The 21,314-nt window shown below is 47.3% G+C and overlaps 1 protein-coding gene across 3 annotated transcripts in view; it reads left to right on the top strand.

Moving 5' to 3' along the window:
- Positions 1-276: 276 nt before the first annotated feature.
- LOC147105566 (phosphatidylinositol 3-kinase C2 domain-containing subunit gamma-like) overlaps positions 277-21,314 on the top strand; it is a 238,025-nt gene continuing 216,987 nt past the window's right edge. For all 3 annotated transcript variants that reach the window (XM_086010053.1, XM_086010054.1, XM_086010055.1), the window contains exons 1-2: positions 277-823; positions 14,685-15,954. In XM_086010053.1, the coding sequence (XP_085866179.1) occupies positions 14,737-15,954 (1,218 nt within the window). In that variant the 5' untranslated portion in view covers positions 277-823; positions 14,685-14,736. The remainder of the gene's footprint in view (positions 824-14,684; positions 15,955-21,314) is intronic.

Below are 21,314 nucleotides of genomic sequence, written 5' to 3'. Positions count from 1 at the left end.
CAACAAATAACCATCTAAATGACCCAAGTGAAAGAACTGATGAAAAACCTGACATTGTCTAGGACACTTTTTGATTGTTTAAAAGTTTTCTTTAAAAGTACATTCAAACAACAGTAGGATTGTGCAATCCTAAAATATTGATTTACACCACCAGCAAAGTGGTGTGTCATAGCCTGCTTGAAGCAAAAACAGGTGGAGTAATAATGAAACAGAAAACCCTCGTCACTGCATTCCAGCTTACTAGATATGCTGTCACATGGTCTCTTTGACCTTGGAAGTGTAAACACTCTAACATATCGAGGCTTAGGTTATAAGCTACTAAGCAAATATATTGAACGGAAACTGTAATTGTAGACCTAATTATTCCTCTACGTGATATAGAAAAGTTGCTTCTCCTGTACTCCTAATCCGTGCAGAACTGGACCTGAGACAATTCCTGATTAAAGGCCTCTGATTTGATTAATCGTACGTGGTGACCTACCTTGGAATCTCGGGCCTACTCCTTTCTCCTGACGACTGCAGAATGACTTAGAGAAAATCAACTGGAAATATACTTTCATTTTGAAGAACAAACAGAACAAAGGAAATTAAAAAATATCTCTCTCAAACTGAAACTGCTTATCTGCTTGGATTTAAATTGAATGAAGTGGCCCTTTCTGGCGTGCGATGAATTAATTGGTCGACAAAGCATTTTCGATGAATGAGAAGTTCCGCATCCAGAACCAATGGCAGCAAAAAACATTCTCGTGTCGAGGCCTGCTGGAGCTATACTTCATTTCTGCATGGTCCTAATGTGTGTACCAGCCAGACTGGGCCGCTTTCTGTAAGTAAACATAGCTTTAGGGGGAAAAATTCGGTTGGTTAGCACCTCCCGTTAGTGCCTCCAGTGGGAAGCTAACGGGGCACTAGGAACTTAGCGCCTGAGCGCACCGATTTTAGCGCCGCTCGTGAAATTGACCAGTCATTTTTGTGGTGGCGCTAAACACTACCGCCACGATCCCCTGCGCCCGCAGATCGTGACGTCAGTCAAGCGTGCAACGCCCTGGTAGCGCCCCGGACTGGACCTTCGCGCCTGCTGCTAGGAACAACAGGTAGAGGGGAATGTTTTCAAGTCGGGTAGGGGCTGGGAGGAGCGCTATTTAAAGGCGGGCGCTTCCTGTTAGATCCGTGGTTTAGTGGATAAATAATTACACGGATGCTGTACATAAACAAATAACAGGTCTTTACTGGAGGAGGGTAATCTCTAGACTGGGGTACAGAGGCATGCGCACAGCTTATATACCGGTGTGGTTACTGCCGGTACTACAGTATACAGGAGCTGTAAAAAGTAGTTCTGACTTAAAGCACATACACTACAATTCCTCCCTTTTTAGATTAATAATACCCCCTTAATATTCAAATAACAATTACATTCAATAACAAAAGTCCATTTATAGATTCAGTCTTTGGGGCGGCTTCCTGACCCTTTCGGGATAGCGCCTTTCCAGAGGTTCTTGTTCTTGGTGCAGAGGCGATTCTGACCCCCTTTCATCGGGTAGTTCATCAGGTTCCACTGCTACTGGGTCTGAAGTAGATACTACCGGTATGTCAGGTTCATCCCCAGGTACTCGAGACATGGGGTTGACGCATTCCTGTGATAAGATCTGATCGACGTGGCGTCTCACAATGTTCTCCCCGACATCCACTGTGTACATTAATGGCCCCTGCCTTGTACATATTGTTCCGGGTTGCCACTTCTCTGTTCGATAGTCCCGGGCCAAGACTGGTTGCCCTACATTGAAGCTCCTTGTCGGCTTCTCGTTGATGTGCTGGAATTGTTTGTCCTCAACATTTCTTCGCACATTTGGTCTGAGCAAGTCCAGACGAGATCTCAACCTTCGGTTAAAGAACATCATGGCCGGGGTCTGGTTGGTAACTGCATGTGTCGCGTTTCGGTAGGCTAATAAGAAATTGTCCATCTTATGCTGTAGTGGAATTTCCTCATCGCACATGGCCTTTATCACCTTCTTAAAGGTTTGTACGAACCTCTCAGCCAATCCATTGGTGGCTGGATGATACGGGGTGGATGTGTAATGCCTTACCCCATTCCTTTTCATGAATTTTTGGAACTCATCGGACACAAACTGTGGTCCATTATCAGAGCAGATCTGCTCTGGCAACCCGTTTCTGACAAATATGGTCCGTAGGACTGCAATCGTTTTCTCTGTAGTGGTTGAAGACATCTTTATCACCTCAGGCCGCTTTGAATGAGCATCCACTGCTATTAAGAACATTGATTTCGCTGGTCCATTCATGGACTCAATGTGCACCCGTTGCCATGGAGAGGAGGGCCACTCCCATGGGTGTAGAGGGGCATGTGGTGGTGCATTTTGGACCTTCTGGCATCCTAAGCAGCTCTTAGTTAGGTCTTCGATTTGTTGATCGATTCCCGGCCACCACACATAAGCCCTAGCTAGGCTTTTCATTTTCACTCCTCCCAGATGACCTTCATGTAGCTCATTTAGCACTCTCCCTTAACTTGGGTGGAATCACCACTCTGGATCCACACATCACTGTCCCCTGGCATACTGACAGCTGTCCTCTTCTGGATGAGAATGCTGGCAACAGTGAGTCGCCATGTGTTGGCCATCCCCTCACCGTCAATTCATATACCCGTGACAGCGTCGGATCATTGTGGGTCTCCTCTATATCCGCGTTTGTTACTGGCAATCATTCAATTATCGACGAATAAAATATCTCGATAGGGTCCACTGCTGGTGCTTCCTCCACAGTAGGCAGTGGCAGGTGCGATAGCCCATCAGCGTTCCCATGCTGTCTCGTGCCTTTATATTCTATTTCATATTGATTCGCCCCTAGAAACAGGGACCATCTTTGTAACCGCTGTGCAGTCATTACTGGCACGCCCTTCTTAGGATTAAAGATGGAGACAAGTGGTTGGTGGTCAGTCAGCAAGGTGAACTTCTGTCCATGCAGATAGTGGTTGAATTTTTTTACTCCCCATACTAGGCTGAGGGCCTCCCTGTCAATCTGGGCGTAGTTGCGCTCGGCTGAGGTTAGTGACCGAGACGCAAAGGCTACTGGCCTCTCCAAACCGTCTGGGAATTTGTGCGACAGCACCGCTCCAATGCCGTAGGGTGATGCATCACATGCCAAACGAATTGGTAGTGCTGGGTTGAAATGGGCCAACACCTCTTTTGATGTGATCAATTCTTTACACTTCTGGAAAGCTCGTCTACGTTCGTCATCCCACTTCCATGGTACCCCTGTTTGCAGTAGGGTGTTCAGTGGGTGTAATACCGTAGACAAATTTGGTAAGAACTTGTGGTAATAGTTTACCAGCCCGAGGAACGACCTCAGTTGTGACACATTTTCCGGTGCTGGAGCCTTGACTACTGCCTCTATCTTGTCAGGGGACTTATGTAACCCCTCTTCATCGATGACGTGGCCGCAATACGAGATCTGTTTCTGGAAAAACTTGCACTTGTGGCGATTAGCTCGTAGCCCATATTCCTTTAATCTGGCGAGCACCTTCTCCAAGTTAGCAAGGTAATCACCGTCATTTTTGCCCGTGACCAAGATGTCGTCCAAATAACACTGGGTCCCTGGAATCCCTTGCAGGACCTGATCCATCGCACTTTGCCTGATAGCCGGAGCCGAGGCTACTCCAAACAGCAGCCGATTGTATTGATAGAGACCTTTATGAGTGTTGATCGTAAGGTATTGTTTTGAAGCTTCTTCTACCTCCATTTGCAAGTACGCCTGGGCTAGATCAACTTTGGTGAAGCGTTTACCACCAGATAGCGAGGCGAAAATATCCTCAATTCGTGGAAGCAGATATTGCACCGTGTGAAGGACTGGGTTCACTGTCACCTTAAAATCCCCACAGATGCGGACCCTCTTTGGTTCCCCAGGCGTATTACTCAACGACCTCTTCATTACAGGAATGATGGGTGTAGCCCACTCGCTCCAGTCCACTTTGGACAGTACTCCTGAACGTTCCAACCGCTGGTCTGATCGCATAAGGCACTGGTCTGGCCTTCAGAAACTTTGGGCTTGCATTATCCTCTATTTTAATTGTTGCTGTTATTCCTTTTAGTGTTCCTAGTCCCTCCTGGAACACTTCTTTTCCGTCAGTTAGCATTTTTGACAGTCGTCCAGGTGTGACGTCGTCATCCTTTTTGGCCTCCACCTTCAGTGCCTGTATGGAATGCCAATCTAAATGTATCTTCCGGATCCATTCACGTCCTAGCAGTGGTGGTCCTCCATTTGGCAATACATATATATCCATTTTAGGAATTTCCTGACATTTATATGTCACTTTCACCCTTATTTTTCCTTTGGGGTAGACTTTTTGCCCCGTATACGTCTTCAAGACAATCTCTGTAGCTTTCAAGGGTATGTGTGAAAATAGCCGCTTGTAGTCTCTTTGATTTATGACTGTTAGAGCTGACCCTGTGTCCAATTCCATTTCCACTTGGACTCCGTCTATCTTGAGTGTAACCCAGATAGTCTGGTGATCCTCCATTTCGGTTACATTATGTAGTTTCAGACAACCCAGCTCCTTGTTCCGGAGTCTGTGTCACTTTTCTGTTCGTCTGAACCACTGTCCATCAACTGGTGTACCTTTTTGTACTTCTCCTGTGGAGATTTCTTACTGTTGGTTTTCTTCCCAGACCTGCAGACTCTCGCTATGTGTCCTGCTTTCCCACACTGTCTGCACACTTGGTCCTTGAACCAACAGTCTTTCTGGTCATGTGTTGTTCTGCCGCAGCGATAGCACTTCCCTGTTCCATAGGTCATTTCATTGGTGCCGCATTCTTGCGGTCTCCGTTGTATCTCTGCAGCGCCCCTTGCTGTAAAGTCTGTGGGTTGTGCAGTTAATAAATACACAGACTTCAGAAGTAACAAACAAACAGGTCTTTACTATTCGAAGGTCCGGGCGAATCTGCCCCAGCAATCCTGCCACAACACTTATATACTGGTGTGGTCACTATCGGTATTACAGTATACAGAAGCCAAACAAATAGTGCCACACCTAAAGTAGTTCTCTTAAAGGTGAACGGTTACATTCAATAGTTCCCTTAAAGGTAGACGGGTACATACACTACAATCCTCCCTTTTTAGCTTATTACTTACAGAGTCTCCGTTAAACATACATATCTTCAACTTCCTATAAACAAATTACAGATATAATCTCGGTGGAGTCAATGTCATATAAAACAATTTACAGATATAATCTCGGTGGGAACAGTTCACAGGTTCAGTCTCTGCGGAAACAGTTCATAGATTCAGTCTCTGATCTTGACTCGTTCCGAACAACATTTCTTTGGTGTAGCCGGTTCACCTGGCTAGCGTGACTCCTCCATAGCCTTTTTCTTGACGTAACAGCTTGAACTTTCATCCTGTTGAACCAGCAGTGCGGACTTTTACAACCAACTGGCTGTCTTGACATTTTCCAGTTTTTCAACTAATTTAGCTCCTTTCGTAGTGTCCCGCCTGAGATGGTAGAAGTGCTAATATTTTAGACAGTTATTATCTTCTGCTTCTTCTTTTTCTTTTCTGCCTTTTTGAAACTCTCGGAGCTCCTTTCTCGGCTGCCAGCTGTAGCGCCACCAACTCTCTATGTTCCTTAGACCTTAAGTGCTTCATCCGGATTTCAGCACTTTGGGAGTTTTCATCACAAGCTGGGCAGACCACATCCTCGTAATATTCAGTGTCACTCAACAGGTCATGGTAATATTCGGGTTCGTCCTGAGTTAGGCCAGCGAGAGAGCCTTCTTCTTCCTCCTCACCCATCTGGACGTTAGCTGACGGTGGTTCCTTCCCTAGACATCTTTCTTGAAAAGACTTCTTCATGCATTCATATTCATCCCGCTCTTCCTGGGTTGTCTGCCATTCCTTCACTACTGACCTCATTTGTGAGTTCAATACCTTCCCTTCCACCGGGGATTGCGGTATCAGGCTATTTAATCCTTCTACTGAAGCAGCTGTTTCAACATTCTTCTGTTCACATTGACGTGATTCAATGAACTCTTCATAGAGTAAACTGTAACACAAAATCTGTGTTGCCACCTCAGTTATTTCCGTAACTTTTGGGAGCTCCGAATTCCTTCCCTTTGCAGATTGAAGCTCGTGTACCCATTGTGGAGTCTTGTCTCTCAGCATGTGAAGGAGTTGGCTGACCGTTAACTCTTCCACGGGGACTCTGTGGATCAGAGTCTTCACCATTTCATCCACCTTTCCCTCCAATGCTTTCACCTTCCTTTCCTCTTGTACTTTGGTTTCAAGCGCTCGAAGAAGTTGCGCCTTGATGCTCCCAAGCTCATGTTCAGGGCCCATTCTTACAGTCTCTGTGTTTCTTACAGTTTCCTTCCCTTCCACTGAAAGGATTCCCAGTTGACTCTGCTCTTCAAGTCGTTGAACCTCGGTCATTGCCGCCTCATATTTGTCTTGGGTTTCCTTCAATATTTTTATGAGTTCTTGGACATCTTGTCTTTCATGTTCTGCCATGTCTTTCACCTCTAAATTCTCATCTATGGATGGAACTTCTACCGATGAGTCTGTCTTGGCCTTGAGCTCATCAAGAATTTCCTGCAGCCTTTGGACTTCTTGCTCATGTTCAACCTTTAGTTGTTCATATGCTTCTACTGAAACTAGCTTTTCGGAGGTTGCCGAGTTAATCCCCTCCAGAATTGTAGCCTGGGCCTGTTCATACTGTTCTTTCAACTTCTCACACTCTGCTTGTAAGGAGTCGTAGAGAAGAACTGAAATAAAATCCCGGCTTCCTGAAGATTCCTCTTCATTTGCTTCTTTCGCAATTTCCTGTTGGAGTTCAGCCAAGGCTGCTATGCTATCTGCCTCTTGAAGTCTCACTGCCATCAAATCTTCTTTATTCTTGCAGTCTATCTCAGTCATTTTCCGTTTACTTTCATTTAACTGAGTGATAAGCTCCTCTTGCAACATGGCCACATTATTCACATCAGGTAAAGAAGCGTTTCTCTTTTCCACGTCCAAGATTTTTTTCTGCATCTCTTTAAGTGCACACTGCGATTCAGCTTCTCTTAACCTTGCCTGCACTAGCTCCGTCTCCAATTGCAGAACAAAATCCTCAGTGTAGCGTGGTTTGCCTTTATGCTGTATCTCTAGATCATGCAAATATTCTAACTCCTGAACATCATAAGGGAGGTGTGATCGGTAATTGGTCACGATGGCTCTATGGTCGCTCTCTGCTTGAGCCAGCAGGTTCTGTTGTCTTTCCAGACTCTCCCATTCGGTGTCATAGAACTTTTTCATTGTTTTCATCTCTTGTACGAGACGGTAACTTAATTGTTCGAATTGTTGTCGTACTTTGAAATAACGTTGAGTTCGAGCTCGGTGTTCCTCCGTAATGCATATGTCTGTGACTTGAACAGACTCAGAATTCTCTGTCTTTATGCACGCCATCGTTTTTCCAACCTTAGTCAGTGAGTTCATGTTAACCTTGTTTTTCATACGTGGGCTGGACTTATCGTCTTCCGGCTCAGAGTCTGAGCTGCTTGTCTGCACCGAGTCCTCACTCGTCATTGCTTGTAGGTAGTGCCATTCCATGTCTATTTTCTTGATCCACTCCCGTCCTAGAAGTGGTGGTCCTCCCTCATGTAGTACATACAAGTTCATTCTTGGGTGTTCTTTACCCCTATCTCTCACCTTGACTCTTATTTTTCCCATGGGGTATACTTTATGCCCCGTGTATGTCTGCAATACGAACTTGGTATCTCTTAAGGGTATGTGTGAGAATAGCCGGTGGTAATCCCCTCGATTTATGACTGATACAGCTGATCCAGTGTCCAACTCCATTTTCACTTGGACTCCAGCTATTTTTAGCATGACCCAGATAGTTTGTAGGTCAGCTTCCTTACTCACATGGTGGATACTCAGACTACCCAGCTCCTGGCCGTTTGGATCTGAGTCTGGATTCTGTTCGTCTGAACTCTTCTCAGCCCCTTTGTATACCTTGTTGTACTTTTCTTGTGATGGCTTCCTTTGGTTGTTGGTCTTCTTCCCTGACCGGCATACCTTAGCGATGTGACCCAGTTTGCCACATTTCCTACATTCTTGGTTCTTAAACCAGCATTGATTCTGGTCGTGTGTTGTCTTCCCACAACGATAGCATTTTGTTGTACTCGAGGTAATTTGGTCCACCCCGAGCGCCGCCGCCTTTAGTTGCATTTCCGCCATTCCTTTCGCTGCGGCTTCGTGTGATGCGGCTATAAGGACAGCCCTGTCAAGTGTAAGGTCGTTCTCTTCGAGTAGGCGCTTTTGCGTCCCTTCCTTGGACAATCCGCCTACGAACTTGTCTCGCAGTGCCTCTGTCAGATTCCCTCCGAACTGGCAGTATTTTGCTAGCCTATGCAGTTCGACCAAGTATTCTGCGTTGTTTTCGTCTTTCCGTTGCGTTCTTGCATAGAATTTGAATCGTTCAGCCAACATCAACGGTGTGGGGTTCAAGTGGTCCTTCAGAACAACCACAATCTCTTCGAAAGACTGATCCGCCGGTTTAGCTGGTGCTAGTAAATCCTTCAAGAGCCCGTATGTCTTTGCGCCCATCGAGTTTAACAATGTTATCGCCTTGTCATCTTCCTCTATTTTGTTGGCTTCACAATAGATCTCGATGCGTTCCACGTACGTGGCCCAGTCTTCTATCTCAGAATTAAAATCATTAATATTCCCTCGCTTAGGCATCTTTCTTCCCTTGGGAGCAGCACCAGTATTTCTTTAAGTATTCTTATTTATTTGTTTATTTCTAAGATGGCGGTTTTCCCGCGAAAATGGCGGTTTCCCGCTCTTCCTTTCTCTCCCCGCCCACTTCAATGGCGGTTTCCCGCCTCTGTCGTCTCCTCCGCCTAATGGCGGCTTCCCGCGTTTCTTCCTGGTGGAAGGGGTACGCTTTCCCCACAGCGGACAGGTTCAGCCGCTGGCTGGCTCTCACACAGCTCCCCTTACTCGGCTCTGTCTTTTCCGCCCGCCCGCACGGCTCTACCGGCGCTGGGTACACCCCATTAACGGAGGACAGTTCAGCCGCTGGACCGGCTCTCGCACAGTCTCTCTCCCCTTGCTCGGCTCTGTCTCTCCCTCTCCCGCACATTCGGTTCTACCGGCTCTGGGTACCCCGTTGGTGGAGAACAGCTCAGCCGCTGGACTGGCTCTCGCGCAGTCTCTCTCCCCTTGCTCGGCTCTGTCTCTCTCTCCCACCCGCACGGTTCCTGTTCGCCTCCCAGCCCTCTCGCAGACCGGTGTTTCCCTCCCCGGCTTCGGCTGGGTTTCTCTTCCCGCGCCTACTCCCAGTCTCAGCGCTTCGTGGCTGCGGTCGCTGCCCGGCTTTTCCCGCCGATGGAGGTCCGACTGTCTCACGACGCCGTTGGACCCGACTTTCTGACCGGCTCCGTTCCCCCTCGACCGTGGTCGAGTGCACAGCCCTTATCCTCCGGATATTCTCTACACATTCCCCTACTCACAGTCTCCGCGGCCGCCTTGTTTCCAGCTGATCGGCTCACTCCGCACCGTGGTAGAAGGGTAGTCAGTGCCTGTTGCAGATGAACTTTTGTTGCTAGTCTGCTTCCTTTCTGTTGCTGCCGCCTCGTGTTTTCTCTTTCTGTTGCTGCGGCCTCGTGTTTTCTCCCAGCAGCACGACGAGGGCGGTTGCCTCTCTTCGACGCTCTTCGCTGCTTTGGTAGTCTTGCCGCAGGGTACGATCGGACTCGTCGCCACTGTAAAGTCTGTGGGTTGTGCAGTTAATAAATACACAGACTTCAGAAGTAACAAACAAACAGGTCTTTACTATTCAAAGGTCCGGGCGAATCTGCCCCAGCAATCCTGCCACAACACTTATATACTGGTGTGGTCACTATCGGTATTACAGTATACAGAAGCCAAACAAATAGTGCCACACCTAAAGTAGTTCTCTTAAAGGTGAACGGTTACATTCAATAGTTCCCTTAAAGGTAGACGGGTACATACACTACACTTGCGGCTGCTTCGTGTGATACTGCCATATTGAAAGCTTTGTCCAGCGTAAGGTCCTTTTCTGATAGAAGCCGTTTCTGGGTTCCTTCACTTTGTAGCCCACACACAAACTTGTCCCTTAACGTGTCTGCTAGTCCCGCTCCAAACTGGCAGTATTTCGATAGCTTGCGCAGTTCCGTTAGGTACTCAGCGTTGCTTTCGTCTTTGTGTTGGTTCCTTTTATGGAACATAAATCGTTCTGCTATCAGCAGCGGTGTGGGGTTTAAGTGGTCCTGTAGGATTTCTACTATGCTTTCAAAATTCTTGTTTACCGGCTGCTCTGGGGTTATTAGATTTCGCAGTAACCCATAAGTTTTTGCATCCATGGAATTTAACAGAACCAGTGCTTTATTAGCATCTGGCACTTCATTCGCCCTGCAGTACACCTCAATACATTCCACATATGTCGCCCAATCTTCGACTTCATTGTCGAACGTAGAGATACCGCCACTCTTCGGCATCCTTGGTTGTGCGTTAACTATCACGAATGGCGCCTCCCACGCTTCCCCTTCTCCGCTGGCACAAAATGGCGTCTCCCGCGCTTTCCTTCCTTCCCGCGCTCGCCCGTCTTCTCCGCTGCGGCTTCGCAAAATGGCGTCTCCCACGCTCTTCCTTCTTCTCAATGGCGCCTCCCGCGCTCTCCCTGCTTCTCTGCGGCTCAATGGCGTCTCCCGCGCTCTCCCTGCTTCTCCGCGGCTCAATGGTGTCTCCCCTTGCTTCGCCCCGCGGACCCTGATCAGCCCGTGATCCCTGGCTGTGCTCTGCACGTTCTTCTCTTGATATTTGTCGATGCCGCTCAGTCTAGAACCCGGCTGTTTCTTGCCCTCTCTCCGGTTTTGCAGTATTTTTCCTCGACGCCGCTCGGTGATCAACCCCCGGCTGCGCCCTGCTCTCTTCACCCTTTTTCTTACCCCATCGATGCTGCCCGGCTCTCTCTCTCTGCCGTCAGTCGGCTCCAGCTGCCGCTGCTCAGGAAGGGTCTGCTCTCGACCTGTTGTCGGTCTCTTACTGCTCGTTGTGGCTGGGGAACCAAGCCCGGCTCTCCACAGCCTCCCCAGTGAAGTTGGATCTCTGCCTGACTGCTGGGCGGTTGCTCGCGGTCGACGCCCGTGTTCCTGGACTCGACTTTTTTTTGTTTAATGTTGCAGGTAGATTCGCATCAACACTCGTCGCCACTGTTAGATCCGTGGTTTAGTGGATAAATAATTATACGGATGCTGTACATAACAAATAACAGGTCTTTACTGGAGGAGGGCAATCTCTAGACTGGAGTACAGAGGCATGCGCACAGCTTATATACTGGTGTGGTTACTGCCGGTACTACAGTATACAGGAGCTGTAAAAAGTAGTTCTGATTGAAGCACATACACTATATATTTCCTGCCTTTTCTTGTCGGCAAAATTTTTGGTTTTAACGCTGTCCTAAGGAGTTTTGGCCCTCAGCACCACTTTTGAGGTTCCCAAGCACCGAGCTCTTTCCCTGGGCCTATCCATTAGTGCTTCCAACACAATTGCTTTTGAGGTCTCTCCAGGCTGAGATTCAAGGCTGCAATGGGCGGGGTGTGGCTGGCCAGCAAGATGGCCCTCCCCTTTAAGAACTGGACGGCGCCAGTCTGTCTGGCTTCCATGGTAACGGACATCGCCTGAGCTTCGGTAGCGTTCTGAGGTAGCGCCTTGCTCCTTGACGTTTGCGCCTTAAGAGAGGTGTGTAGCGCCTGATTTAGCGCTCAAATCACCTCCAGGGGCGATAGAGGCGAATTTTGCAGTCGGAGGCAATAATTAGCTCCGGGTGCTAAACTTTGCGCCCGGCCGATATTCGCGCCCCAAAATGGGCGATACGGAATTTTTCCCCCTTAATCTCTTGTGTACCATGTCGGGAAAGAAGTAAGCCAATAACAAACAGTACATCATGAATAGAAATGCTTCCTCCATTTTATAAAGGCCAAATCAACTTTTGTCCTTCAGAAAGAGCCGCTCGCACACACGTCGATTTATACACTTGATAGTGACACAATCATGTTTGTAATCATACTGTAAACATTCTGCATAGTTGAAAATGGCCAGGCATTTAAGATATGCGCACAGCCTGAACTATGCCACCTGAACTGCTTTAAGTATGATCACAAACCGCTCTCGCTGGGCTCTTGGCAATGGTGAAGCATGTGGCTGGCTTTGTCCTTCTGGGTGAAATGTTTTATTTAAGCCTTGCTCTGTTGCTCAGTGCAGACTCACATTGATGTATTTTATTTGCCTGTTGCTCTGCATCTTCTTCTTGAGGCTGCTGGCTGGTTCAGGGAAGTGACATTCTTCCCGGGGCCAGCCAGTCGTGCTAGTTTTGCGGGTCAAGTGTCGCGACCCTGAGTCAAGCCTCACCACAGTGGGGGGGCGGGGGGGGCGCAGCCAACCTTTTCCAAAGCTTCAGAGCCACAAAGAAATCGATTCCGACGAAGCACTGCGGCAGTCGACCTTGTGTCATTTTACTTCGGGACTCCCACTGTCGATGGTGCACACGCAGCGTGCCTGCACCTGATCGCAGTAAACCTATGAGCTGGCAGCAGCTGTGCTCTTCCTGAAGCACAGCTCATTCTCTTGTCTTTGAAGTTGCCTCTGGTGTGGCTCCCCCTCTGTGATTAGCTGACCGTGCCCGACTGCTCTCTGTTGCTGTTTTGGACAGTCGCAGCAGTTGCACATATATTGTGCTGAAGAATGGCACAGGAAATGGGAACAAGCAACATAGAATTGCATAGAATCTACAGCACAGAAACAGGCCATTCGGCCCAACAGGTCTCTGCTCCACACGAGCCTCCTCTCACTCTGCTTCATCTCGCTCTATCAATATATCCTTCTATTCCTTTCTCCCTCATGTGCTTATCTAGCTTCCCCTTAAATGCATCTATACTATTCGCCTCAATCACTCCCATGTGGTAGAAACTTCCACATTCTAACCACTCTCTGAGTAAAGAAGTTTCTCCTGAATTCCCTATTAGATTTATTACTGATTATATTTATGGCTCCTAGATTTAGACACCCCCCACAAGTGGAAAAATCTTCTTTACGTCTACCCTATCAAACTCTTTCATGATCTTAAAGGCCTCTATCAGGTCACCCCTCAACCTTATTATGATGCACGGGAAGGAATGGTGTTTGGTGAATACCGTTGAGCAAGGAGCAGGGAAGGACAAACGGATGAGTCACGAGAAAAAAGTAATTTGGTAGCCAATATTGCAGAGGGAAAATAATTTTTTATTGACAACTTAAATAATAGTGCAGAACTGAACCTAAAGAAAAATGAAAGGGACTGACTGAAAATAGAAAGATCATTTTTGCATAGCGCAAGTGCAAGGCCCAGCCTTTGACTACGCCACGCAAGTGTTGTAAATAAAACATGTTTTCTTATTTTCCAACCCCAAGACTCTCAAGTAGATTCTCCTTCCCCACTGGTCCACTCTATTGATGTGAATTATGCAAAGCATCTAGAAATAGCAGGGACATAACTTCAAACCTCCCTGAGGGCTGTTCAGATGCTTCTCATTCCTGGGAAACAATGGCTTCGATTTTAACTCCTCCCCACCGTCCACACCTGATGGACATCAGGCAGTGAGGCAGTTAAAACGGAGCGGGAGGCTTATCCATTCCTATCCTGCCCCAATCTGACAAACTGCAACCTAACCGTGTGAGTGCTCCTCCAGACCCCACAAGGAAACTTTGGGCCTCCCTTGCCCCGAGCTTCTCCCCCCATCATCACACACACTCCCCCAATTGGGATTCTGCACCCCGAGACTTATCTGACTTCTGGGGATTGATCCCACTGTCTGTGGGCTCCAGCCCACTGGCCAGGCAGTGATTCCTGACCGATTCGGGTGGGGGTTGGATCCTGAATTTGGAAATGAGGCCGGGAATCTAAAATCTCACTGGCCCTGGGCATGCGAGTTTGTCGCTTGCCCAGGACCAAACCCCCCTCACCTCCCCCCAACCATCTCCTTCCCCGCACGCATCAATCTCGCCCAAAGTTAAAGTCGAGGCCAGAGTCATAGGTTGGGAATTTAGGGAGGTTTTACCCTGATGAAGTTTTGTTGACTGTCAGTGTACATTTCTCAAGGTGTCAATGAGCGCCTGAACATTGATGACTCCGAACTCTATACAGCCAACATCAGTGGCTCTTTGCCAGCTATTTCTCCTTCTGGCTTTTCAGTTTGAAAGATTGGCCACCCCTGGATAAGGATTGGGGAATCCTCCCACAGTCTTTCGTTCTGGTAGAAAATTCAAACTCTAGGTTTGAACTGAGATTCACAGCGAAGAACATTGTATCTGGAAAGTCTACCAAGAGCCAAAACAATTTCTGAATTAATCATCTTTTGCAAATCTATTACGAGAATGCAAATAGCGTATAGTACAGTATATGGAATATGTGGTCATTTTATATGTCTATAAATGATGCTGGTTTAAGATTCAAAAAGACTTTCAAAATTCCAATCAACAAAGTTATTGCATGCAACTGTTCTGCTTTGTGATGTAGAATTATACATTATAGTATGAAACATAGGCTAAGGTGAACCCTTTGGAGCAAGCTATTGCATGGCTAGTCACTTGTAATTATAAATGTTATTCAATAGCATTTACTTCACAAATGTCTTATTTTGTAGGTTATTCTGATTGGAACGGCATGTTCATATTTTTGGGGAAGGAGCAGCAAAGATGGAACATTGGAGAATTGAATTACCAGTCGATGGATCTTCTCCAGGTCATCAGCAGTATCCTGCTCCTGATCCTTCAGCGCAGGCTCCATATGGCTGGCAAGTAAATTGCACAGAGTTGGAAACTGGCACAGCCATAAATGACCTTCAACCGATGCCCAGTTCAGTGCACTTCCAAGGGACAATACCTACTGTTAATCCAATGCCTAATTACCAAAACCCTTGTTCAACTTACCCACAAACCTTTCCTGATTGTCAACTGCACTATAATGAACTCGTGATGGGTAGTCCTAGAGTCGAGAGTTGGCAGCCTAACCTCCTGAATCAGGAAACGTGGGCATCAGCTGGCGTACAAAATGCTTGCTATGCAAAACCCCCTGAGGAAGGCGTTTGTGATCGGCACCTTGCTTCCAACCAAATGGCATTTGGCCAAGATTTATTCGGTTTTCAGAAAAATCCTGAAGTGGAATATGCCAAAGAGATTGTACCAGGAATTCTGTATGAATCTGGAGCATTACAGACATCACACACCAAACCAGTCCCATATCCAGTCAATCCTGAACAAATGTTTTATGAATATCCATTTGATTCTGGTCTTAAGATGCCAACTCCAGCTTCAGCTTACTTGGAGAAGGAAAATAGCTTGATCAACATGGGATGGTCCTCATTTGATGAATCAAGAACACCCAGTACAACAGGGCCTTGCCAGATCCCACCTAATCTGCATCCTAATATGATGCGCTTGAACAGTGAGCCAAAATGGTTGGGAGCTGATTATCAAGAAGTGTCCAGTCTGCAGTTTCAGGATGTCATTCCTGCAAGCACTTATTCACCTAGTCCTTCTCATCCAATTTTTAAAATGGGTGTGAGTAAAGAATCAGAACATCGGAAACCAACTGAGACTGCAGTGGGCCACTTTATGCAAACAGGAATGGCTGAAGTGGATTCCAACTCCCTGCATTCACCATTGCTACCAATAGGTTTTGAGGCAGTGGGACCATCCAACACAAACCTTAGTAATCAATACTCAAGCGGTGCACCATTCCCGGAGCCAGCAAATATTTTTGAAACAGACCCCACATCGAATCAGCAATCGCAGCTCTTGCTACCTACATCATCGACAAATTGTTGTCCTCAGCCAGATGTTTGGACGAAGCCATCAGCCTCGGATTTGCCCATCTCTGACCATGTATTCTCATTGCAACCTAGCAAAGACAACGTAAGTAATACTTTGTGGAAGAGGGCTTGTCAGCCAACCATTAACAAGTACATTTTTAAAAATATTGTTAACTTACTGTATTGCCAGAGAGATATTGGCCCAGAAATTCATCTCTGAACGCGTGAGTACGGTCTGGGTACTCACGCATCTGGCCGGTGGAAATGCCGGCGTTCAGCGTGCACAGCGCATGCGGGGAACACCGCCATTTCCAGTCCTCTGAACGAAGGGGTTCAGAGGCACAGCGCGTGCGACTGCACAGGCAGCGCTTGCGCAGTGAACTTCGTCGATTTCATTCATGGATTCAGTGAGGGTAAGTCCTTACAAGTTACACTTGAAAAAAGCATGTGTAAAGTTGTTCCAAGGCTGCGGAGGAAGATATATTTTATCGTAGAGCTTCTGAAAGGCAATATTGTTGTTTGGGAAAGGGAGGAAAGTTATTTTAAGAAATTTTAAGTAAGTTTTAAAGTTTAAATTTTTTTTTTTTAAACGGGTTTTCAGTACGGTAGGTAGAAGGAGCAATTGTGGCTGTGTGAATTGAATGTGAAAATGAGTGTTCTAAAATGAGTAATGTAACATTTCCAGCACTTTTAAGAAAGAAACTTTTCATCAGTAATAAGCAATTATGTATGTATGTCCGCATATATTCCTTTACGTATATGTATGTATGTTTTATATTCCTTTACTTATGTGTATGAATGTATGTTTTTAATTATGATTTTCCAATAAGTTACTTTCTCTGAAAGTCATAATTAAATAATACATTCATACACATAAGTAAAGGAATATATACATAACACACAAAGGAATATATACAGACATACATACTTTCAGAAGCTCCACGATAAGAAATATCTTCCTCCGCAGCCTCTGGAGCAACTGTACCCATGCTTTTTTCATGTGTAAGTTGTAAGGACTTGACCTCACTGAAAGGATGAATGAAAGCGGCGAATTTTACTGCGCACGCGCTGCCTGTACAGTCGCACGCATTCTGCCTCTGAACCCTTTCGTTCAGAGGACAGGAAATGCCGGTTTTCCCCGCATGCACTGTGCATGCTGAAAACCGGCATTTCCTCCGGCCAGACGCGTAAGTACCCCGACCGTACTCGCGCGTTTGGAAGGGAATTACTGGGCCAACATTTTACATGTCAATAAAATGAAAAATTTAACAATTGCACGATTTGCCCCCTCGCATCTGCGACTGAGGGTCCAAGGAGGTGCATTGTGCAAGAGGTCATCGTCGTACGTATCCTCACACTGTTCCCTTTCGGGAACTGTATGAAGTGGTGGAAGGATTTCTGGCCACGTTAACACTCCTTCCGTGACCATAACCATCTTCATACCAGCCATTAGGGTGGTTAGTCCTATGGCGTGAGGGTTTTACGGGCTCCCACAACCCATCTGAGGCGGGGGGGCACCCACACCCGCGGACGCAAGTATCCCGCTGGATGTCCACCCAGAATTTATAGTTGGAGATCCGACTCCACTTGCCGGGACTGTCTGGAGCGGGGTTCGAAACCCTACTCCTTCTGGCCCAGCGGCGGGGATGCTTACCGCTACGCAAAAGGCCCACTCCACGCAAAAGGCCCACTCCGCGCAAAAGGTGACACCCATATGTTTCCTGCGCCTTTTCCCTCCCCGTGCCTGGAGCCCTATGCTGCCACTTGAAAGACCAAGCTATCATCTGTCCTTTTTGCGGCACCTTTGACTTCTCATTACCAATGATGAGCAGGCGCTGCGCCTCCACCTCGTTGAGGAGATTGCTGAGGTCATCATCAGTTCAATTGTGAGTTCTTTTAATGCCGTGAATTGTGCTCATTCCAGCCATTTCACGTTGCTAATCGGATTGGTCCTTTGGCGTAGCGGTAGGATCCCCGCCGCTGAGCCAGATGGGGTAGGGTTTCGAACCCCGCTCCAGACAGTCCCAGCAAGTTGAGTCGGAGCTCCGGCTCTAAATCCTGGGTTGACATCCAGTGGGATATTTGCGTCCGTGGGTGTGGGTGGCCCCCCCTCCTTGTATAGCTTGTGGGAGCCCGTAAAACCCTCCCGCCATAGGACTAGCCACCCTAATGGCTGGTTCAAAGATGGTTACGGTCACGGAATGAGCGTTAATCACGGCCATAAATCCTTCCACCACTTCATACAGTTCCCCAAAGGGAACAGTGTGAAGACACGTATGACGACGACATTGCTAAATAAATAAATGGAATAAACAAAATTCTTTTAGGGCTTTTAAAAGTCTTTAATTGCTTTAATTCTGTTTAAAACTACTTCAGATTCTTCAAAATAATGTAAGTGTTTTTAAAAGTTTATAAAAGTTACCAAAAGCTTCATAAAAGTACCAAAAACCTATTTAAACTGCTGCTTTGCATGTAAAAATGCTTAGCAGCTTGTAAGAAACATTGGGGGCGTGTCCTATTAAACTGAGACCTCAAGGGGCGTGTCTCACTTGCACAGCGCGCTACAGGCTTTGCGCGGGCTGCACTCCTGGGCGGCGTGACGTCAGACGCTGCCCGGGATTCTTCTCTTTCAAACTGGAATTCCAGGCGTCCCTGGAGGTGAACGGCCGGCGCGTCGGGTAAGTGCATATCGGGGCCTTGCACGCGCGGCAAGCCGCCGACATGAATTTCTGCCCCAATGTGACGTAATAAACCTCACTACGCATTTGGTTTGAGTATAAAGCAAGGCTTTAATCAACTTGTTTCAGAACATGGAGGTCTAGTTGTACTTCACTAGTTCCTGTCTTACAAAATGTCCCTGAAAAGCTGGGCCCACGCCCGAGTATTTTTACTCCTTGGCCAGCGCCACCAGCTGGCCGTCCAGTGTTATTTCATGAATCGTTTCTTCATGATGATGAGATTTATAACATATTGCATGTTCTGAATTTCGGTACAATGTAAATAACTTAAATGTTCAGCTGAAATCGTCATTGTTGCAATGATCTGACAAAGATTCATTTTAGACATTAATTTGCATCAATGTGTTTATATATATATATTTTGAGAGAGTGAGGCAGAGAGGTAGGTAGAGAGAACAAGAGAAGGTAGGGGTAGGGGTGTAGAGTGAGAGAAGAGAAACATATCCTGCTGGTTTATTTCAGAATATTTTTCAGCAAAATCCTGCAGTGATAGCATCAGTTGTTTTGCCTGTCACACACACAAACGCACTCACTCACAGACACAGACACACACTCAGACACACACTCAGACAGACACAGACACACACTCAGACACACACTCAGACACACACACACACACACTCAGACACACACTCAGACACACACACACACTCAGACACACACAGACACACACACACTCAGAGACACACACACACACACACTCAGACACACACACACACTCAGACACACACACACACTCAGAGACACACACACACACACACACACACTCAGAGACACACACACACACACACACACACTCAGAGACACACACACACACACACACACACTCAGAGACACACACACACACACACACACACACACTCAGAGACACACACACACACACACAGAGACACACACACACACTCAGACACACACACACACACACTCAGACACACACACACACTCAGACACACACAGACACACACAGACACTCAGACACACACACACACTCAGACACACACACTCAGAGACACACACACACACACACTCAGACACACACACACACTCAGAGACACACACACACACACACACACACTCAGAGACACACACACACACACACACACACTCAGAGACACACACACACACACACACACACACACTCAGAGACACACACACACACACACAGAGACACACACACACTCAGACACACTCAGACACACACACACACACACCTCAGACACACACACGCACACACACACACTCAGACACACACACACACACTCAGACACACACACTCAGACACACACACACCTCAGACACACACACGCACACACACACACTCAGACACACACACTCAGACACACACACTCAGACACACACACTCAGACACACACACACACACACACACACTCAGACACACACACACACACACTCAGACACACACACACACTCAGAGACACACACACACACACACACACACTCAGAGACACACAGACACACACACAGACACACACACCTCAGACACACACACGCACACACAGACACACACTCACACACACTCAGACACACACACACACACACACACACTCAGACACACACACACACACACACTCAGACACACACACACTCAGACACACACACACACTCAGAGACACACACACACACACACACTCAGACACACACACACACACACACTCAGACACACACTCACTCAGACACACACACACTCAGAGACACACACACCTCAGACACACACACGCACACACACACACTCAGACACAAACACACACACTCAGACACACACACACACACTCAGACACACACACACACACTCAGACACACACACACACACACACACACTCAGACACACACACACACACACTCAGACACACACACACACACCTCAGACACACACACACACTCAGACACACACACTCAGACACACAGACACACACACACACACACAGACACACACTCACTCAGACACACACACACACTCAGAGACACACACACCTCAGACACACAGACACACAGACACACACACAGACACACACTCACTCAGACACACACACACACTCAGAGACACACACACCTCAGACACACACACGCACACACAGACACACACTCACACACACTCAGACACACACACACACACACACACACTCAGACACACACACACACACTCAGACACACACTCAGACACACACACTCACTCAGACACACACTCACTCAGAGACACACACACACACTCAGACACACACTCAGACACACACACACACACACACACACACACACTCAGACACACACACTCAGACACACACACACACTCAGACACACACACACACTCAGACACACACACACACACTCAGACACACTCAGACACACACACACACACCTCAGACACACACACACACAGACACACACACTCAGACACACACACACACACAGACACACACACACACACACAGACACACACTCACTCAGACACACACACACACTCAGAGACACACACACCTCAGACACACACACGCACACACACACACTCAGACACACACACTCAGACACACACACACACACTCAGACACACACTCAGACACACACACTCACTCAGACACACACTCACTCAGAGACACACACACACACTCAGACACACACTCAGACACACACACACACTCAGACACACACACACACACTCAGACACACTCAGACACACACACACACACCTCAGACACACACACACACAGAC

This window comes from Somniosus microcephalus, chromosome 17 (genome assembly GCF_052327205.1).
Source record: "Somniosus microcephalus isolate GS21.2 chromosome 17, FLI_Smic_1.0, whole genome shotgun sequence".
Taxonomy (NCBI): domain Eukaryota; kingdom Metazoa; phylum Chordata; class Chondrichthyes; order Squaliformes; family Somniosidae; genus Somniosus; species Somniosus microcephalus.
Note: the sequence above shows the minus strand (reverse complement) of the source record. Positions and strands in the feature narration are given on the sequence as shown.